The 6,629-nt window shown below is 37.3% G+C and overlaps 1 protein-coding gene across 1 annotated transcript; it reads right to left on the reverse strand.

The window, feature by feature from the left end:
* Positions 1 to 1,868: 1,868 nt before the first annotated feature.
* On the reverse strand, positions 1,869 to 5,595 carry LOC105036522 (uncharacterized). The gene is given in 6 exon segments (XM_073255054.1): positions 1,869 to 2,227; positions 2,770 to 3,574; positions 3,576 to 4,468; positions 4,613 to 4,969; positions 4,972 to 5,439; positions 5,442 to 5,595. Coding segments are annotated over 6 exon segments (3,036 nt in total).
* Positions 5,596 to 6,629: the final 1,034 nt, after the last annotated feature.

The raw sequence follows: 6,629 nt of genomic DNA on the forward strand, positions 1-6,629 counted from the left end.
TTTTCTTAGCTTCAATCCTATTTTTTTAGGATGGGCTTCGTTGGGTGGAATTTTTCTTGATGGAATGCTGATCCAAAACGAACTACACTCTTCCTTGGAAGCTTCCTCCACTCAATAACAGTTTGGCCAATTTCAGTCCGGGTTCAACTTAGTCCAAGCCATTTTGAGCCCCAAATTTTGGATTTTGGTATACGCCATTGCCGTCTGCTACCTTTACATGGCATGTCTTTTACTGTGAAATGGATATCACATTTTATAAGTTGCTTTCTCTAAAGCTGTCCTTTCTGTCACCAAGGGGCTAATCTTAGGTCAAGTCATTAGACAAAACATTACAGGCATGAGGAATCTTGAATGAGAACATGGGTATGTCAATTTTAGATGGCTTCCAAATTTGCAGAAGGATATGGTGGGTATCTATTTACTCCCAACTAACATCTTTAGCAAATTCTTAGGGACCTAGATACAGCACTTGCAACAAGCTATGAAGCGGATGAGGTTTTCCTGCCCTCTGCTATGGTTGCTTTGTTCCCTTCATGTCCCTGTGGTCGTGGACCAGCTACAAGACATGGCAGGCTTCCTACACAAATAATACATATAGGTCTGTTCTGCCTGAGCTATTTGATTGTGACCCAAAATCTTCTCTGAGTGAACCTGGACCAACTAGAAAAAGTTCTCTTAGATTTTGATTAGCAAGCATTGGAATCATTAAATGGGCATTAAAATGGAACACTTTTGGCAACTGACATCTTAATCTTCATAGATTTGGCTTTGTCTAGCCGAATACAAAGGAAAAGACAATTTTAAGTCATTAGCGTGGTCAAGTAAGAATTGATGGCCTTGACCAACCTTGAAATAGTGAAGTGGAAAATGACTCGCACCAACAATTAATGCAACGAATAGACTCGATGGTCTTAACCAACCTTGAACCATGGACCTAAGTGAGTTAAGAGTGTGCCTACAAAACTATTATTTTATATGTAGAACTCAAATAGATTAAAATTCATACTTAAATTAGGAATATTTCTAGTGTAGAGTATTTATCAGAGAACTTACTTTGGGTGGCTTTTATCTGGATGGATTTGATTACATGGGAAAGTTTTAGCATCATCTAGACTATTTTCTAGGATTTTTACATATTTGTTGACGTGTGTTCCATGTCATGCCCTAATGATTTAGTTGTATATGTTATTGACTAAGGATTGCTTTGTCTTCTTTATAAGTTCCTCAAATCTTTCTATTTCCTTTGTCTTTCATATTTTCTTTTTCAATATTTATCCAATTTTTAGGAAAGATTCAGAATTTTTTTTTTCAAAAAAGATTCATTTAAAATATATTAATTGCTAATTCTTCTGCCAAGAGCCATATTAGAACTTTATTTTGCTAGTCTTGCTCAATCATGCTTTTGTCAATTTGACAACTGGCTATGACAATGCATACAATTCTAAAAAGAAGTCTCCTTTGTATTTAGAATTTTCTTAATGTTGCCGTGGTTATATCACAATGACCCATCATGGCCTTTTGTTTTTCCCCTCTCATTTTAATACCCGTTGATCCATCAAAAAAATCATTCCATTTGAAACTATAACATGGATCACGACATCACACGTCATCTATGAAGTGATGACACTACACAAAAAGAAAAGTTAAGAAAACAATCTTTTTTTTTAAGTTGGGGGATGGGGAGTGGACTAATGGAGGTAGTGAGATACTTCCCTCAAATTTGTTGAAAAGAATAATGAATGAGAACAATAGTGCTGAGATTCATATAATGGTGTTTCTAAAAGGTAAAAATAGAAAATAGTTACAAAACTTGTACTATGCAATATGAAAGAGCTACATTATGTTTTTGTAGTTTTTGTGCACTACATCTATGGTAAAAACTCCACTAATTGACATAATTTGATTGAATTGAATGGCTCATGAATAGTTGGAATGTTGCCACTTATGAATAAGTGAGATATCCTTTGCATGGTTGGTCGAGTTTGTGGTGTAGCACGAATGCATGAAAACGCGATCATAGCCAGCAATAATACTTCTTTTATTATATAAGTTGTAGGAGGTGAGATACGTTGATCTAACACATCACTGAATAACATATGTTGGATATCTGATGATGATAGGGAGGAGACAAGATCACCTGGATGCCTTCCCATTATTACTTCTAATATTACTATGCCATAACTGTATACATCACATTTCTCATTCACCTTTGTCATGTACGAAAGTTCTGCAAAAAAAAAAAAAAAAAAGAAATAAATAGTTTTTTTGTTTCCAATTTAAATTTTTTTTCCTAACTTAACAAAAATGCCAAAATCTTATTTCCACTTGTTAGATGCACTTTTCAACTTCCTTAATTTATATATTAATTTTTGGAAATACTTTGATATTTACATAATAAATGTTATTATTGATTAATTGAAGATTATGCTTTGTAATATTTTTTTAAAATTGTTTTGAAATGATTATTAGTTAAATATTATAATCATCATTAGAAAAATTAATTATCTACCGGCACTAGTTTACTTTTATTTAAATAGCTAAGCTCTAGTATAGATAGATTCATAAATGAAAGATATAATTACCGTCATATGTTTACTGAAAAATCTTTATTTGACAAATATATGCTAATCCTATTTTTTAAATGCGTGGTAAGCCATGTAAGACATTGAAATAGAAAAATAAAGAAAAGTATCACACACACAGAAAAATATATATATATTACAAATAAAACAACTACAATAATAAGGAGAAATTGGAATAATGACTTACCTGGGGCAGCATAGCCAACTGTGCCAGCTAGTGTGCTCCAATTTGATGAAGCAGGTTTTAGAATTCTTGCAGTACCAAAATCAGAAAGATAAGCCTTGAAATCAGAGTCTAATAGTATATTATTGCTGGAGATGTCTCGATGCACTATGGATGGATTGCAATCATGGTGCATGTATGACAAAGCATGGGCCACATCTTTGATAATACAAGTTCTTCTCTCCCAATTCAATTCTTCTGCTGTTTCTTGACTACAAAGGATGCTAGCTAAACTTCCCTTGTCAATGTACTCATATATAAGAAATTTACAATCTGAATTGGAGCAAAATCCATGAAGTTTTACAATGTTACGGTGTCGAATTCTAGTTAATGCTTGAATTTCACTTTGAAAACTTTTCTCATCCAATACACCTTCCATCAGATGAAGTTTCTTAACAGCCACCACATGTTCCATTGGAAATTCTACTTTATAAACTTTGCCATATGCGCCACTCCCAATGCAATATTTCTCATCAAAATTTTTGGAGGCATTGATGATGTAGTCATAAGCAACCCTTCCATCAAAATTCAATATGGAAAATATATCACCGATAATAATATCATTATCTTTTTGCTCTGTAGGTTTTCTTCTCTTGCAAAGAGCTACAATGATGATAGTAGACAAACCTAAAAGAACCAAGCTGCCCAATATAGGAGTGATAGCAAAGAGTGTAGTGTGGTTTTTAGCTGAACGTTGAGCACTTGTAGTGGTTGATCCACAAGAAGGCAAACTTGGCACCTCACCACATAAACCTTTGTTATGGATAAAACCACTCTGCTTGAGCATTTTGAAATAATTTGCTTCTCGGAATTCGGCCCTCCAAATTATTGTATGATACATCAATTAACGACAAACTCAACATGTTTCCAAAGGATGAAGGAATGGCACCTGATAGATTATTGTGGGACAAGTTCAAAGATATCAAATATGCCAAACTTCCTAGTTGTGTTGGTATCTCTCCTTCAAGAAAATTATAGCTCAGATCAAGTAAATCCTGCAATCTTTCTAGCTCTCCAATTTGAGATGGAATGCTCCCATTCAATTTATTTCTTCCCAAATTCAAGGTGCGCAAGTTAATGCAATTATCTAATTGTTGGGGTATTGGGCCCCTGATGTCATTGTTAGATAAATCAAGTATTTGTAGATTAGATAATTTTCCAAACTCCAAGGGAATTATTCCGGTAATTTTGTTATCACTCAAAGTCAGGTTGAACAATAAGCTCATGGTACTTAACTCTCTTGGTATTTCTCCTGCAAGTTGATTTGAAGAAAGGTCCAGGACTCCTAAGTGAAGCAACTTCCCAAATTCCGGGGGGATGTTACCAGAAAGTTGGTTCCCAGAAATCCTGAAGAATGTCAGATTTTGACAATATGCCCAACTTGGTGATATCTGGCCATATAATTGGTTATAGCTCATGTCAATGTAGTCTAGATTTGGGTATATCCCAAAGGCTTCAGAGATATTTTCACTAAGCTTGTTTCCTTCAAGGCGAACTCTAAATAAGCTAGAGCAATTTTTTAAACTTCTTGGAATAGGGCCCTCAAAGTAGTTGTTTTGCAACAGAAGACGTCGCAGTGCACCTCCTTTACAGATCTCTGATGGTAAGTAACCAAAAAAACTATTGTTCGACATGTCTAGTAAAACCAAATTGGTGTGATTACCTAGTTCTTTGGGCAAGGAGCCAGACAGTTGATTGTTAAAAGCAAGTAATTTAGTTAATGTGGTGAGGTTTCCTAAAGTGGAAGGGATGGAGCCTGATAGTTGATTTTCTGAAATGTCTAGATCACTTAGGTTCATTAGGTTGCCCAATTCATGAGGGATAGTGCCAGATAAATGATTGACGAAGAGGAATAATGTTTTAAGCATAGTGAGGTTTCCTAAAGTAGAAGGAATGGAGTCTGATAGTTGATTTTCTGCGATATCTAGATCAGTTAAGTTCACTAGGTTATCTAATTCACGAGGGATGGTGCCAGATAAATTATTTTTGCCGAGATACAAGGCCTTCAATTTGGTGAGATTGCCTAAATTAGAAGGAATGGAACCAGTTAAATTATTATATGAGATTGCTAGATTCAAGAGGTTAACTAGATTGCCTAGTTCATGGGGGATATTGCCAGAGAATTGATTTCTGTGAAGGTAAAGGAGGCTTAGGTTGGTCAAGGAGGGATAGGTCCAGTGAGATAGTTTTCGAATAAACGAAGCGCGCGTAGACTCTTGAGCTGACCAATCTCTAGAGGTAGTGCGCCTGTGAATTTGTTCGAGGAGAGATCGATCTCAGTCAGGTTGGAGAGGCTGCCAAAAGTGATGGACAGATTGTTGGAAAGGTGATTATGGGAGAGATCGAGGGAGGTGAGAGCGGAAAGAGTGCTTATGCTTGGGGGGATTGTTCCAAACAAATAGTTGCGTCGGAGATGGAGGCGAGTGAGAGATGGGAGGGCGGAGAAGTTGAGGCTATCGAGCTTACCTACTAAGCCCGCACGAGGTAGGCTGATGCCAGTGATCACAGCGGGGCCTCCATTAATCTCGGCGCAGGTGATACCATACCACATGCAGGTGTTGTTGGAGAGAGACCAAGAACTGAGTTGTTGGGTGTGTGGATTTTGAAGGGTGGATTTCCAGTGGAGCAGAACTTGGCTTGGGATTCAAGGATTGAAGAAGCAGTGGTCGCAGCAACTACCATCGCTGATGAGTAGTGAAGAATTAGGATGAAGGATAGCAGGAGGCGGCCGGTGGACAGGAGATTCTGAGAGAGGGATTGGGATTGGGAATGCCTGCGACCAGGATCCATAATTAATTAATTAATATGGCTCTCTAGGGGGTTTCGTGGGCTCTAGTTTTGTTGGTTGGTACCGAAATGCGGATTCGAGCAACTTACTTATAGACCGAGGGAGCACGTTCCCCACGATTCTTGGGCTGTTCATCAAATCAAAAAAAAAAAAGACCTTGTGGTCAATCTGATAGGCATATATGTTTCTTTCAGCGGCCAAGAACAATTAATAAGTCGGTGATCGGAAAAAAAAAAAGGCCTAAAGAAGGCCTAAAGAAAGCAAGCAGTCTCTCAGTGGTCCCCCGTCTACCGGGTCATGGTCGCGAAGCACCCCACCATGGCCCTCATTCACGACCTTTCGGCTTCTCTACAATCCATGTCCATTTTCATTGTCCATGTAACGGGGGTGGGGGTGCACGGTTAATTGTGAGGAGGCGGTCAGATGGGGAGCACAGGGGAGGGGAGAGCGATAAAGTTACCCTCCAAGTTGATTTAATCACTTTCTCCCCAAAAAGGCTCTTACATTTACACTTACTTCCCTCTTTTTCGATGCCAAGTAAGAGCAACAGGTATTGCTGATTATAAGGGAACACAAAACCATCCAATTTTATGAATGCACTGCTCGAACAACAAGATGCAAGTAAGCAAATCTCAAAATAGAATTTATAAAAAAATATATTTACATATAGAAAGGATCAATGAATGTTGATAAGTATGCAAAATCTGCTACCCTATAGAATTGATCTAATGAGCACAATAGAAGTCTCCAAAGTTACAAGACAAGGAACTTTTCATGATTGGAATCCTGTAGTTCTCTCAGAACATATTTCCAGTCAAGAACCAAGTCTATATTATTTTGTTTTTGGTAATACGTCAAAAATCATGCGTACCATTTTGATTAATAAATTTGGGAGGAAGTGTCTCACTGTCTCCATTTTAACTTATTGGGATAATTCAACCGACCCCGACTCCGACTCTACATCGGCCTTATGAATATATTAATCCGACTAACAATCAATTGGCCGACTGACAGTCGGCTATTATCAACCAACAAC

This window comes from Elaeis guineensis, chromosome 4 (assembly GCF_000442705.2).
Source record: "Elaeis guineensis isolate ETL-2024a chromosome 4, EG11, whole genome shotgun sequence".
In the NCBI taxonomy this organism is placed as follows: Eukaryota; Viridiplantae; Streptophyta; class Magnoliopsida; order Arecales; family Arecaceae; genus Elaeis; species Elaeis guineensis.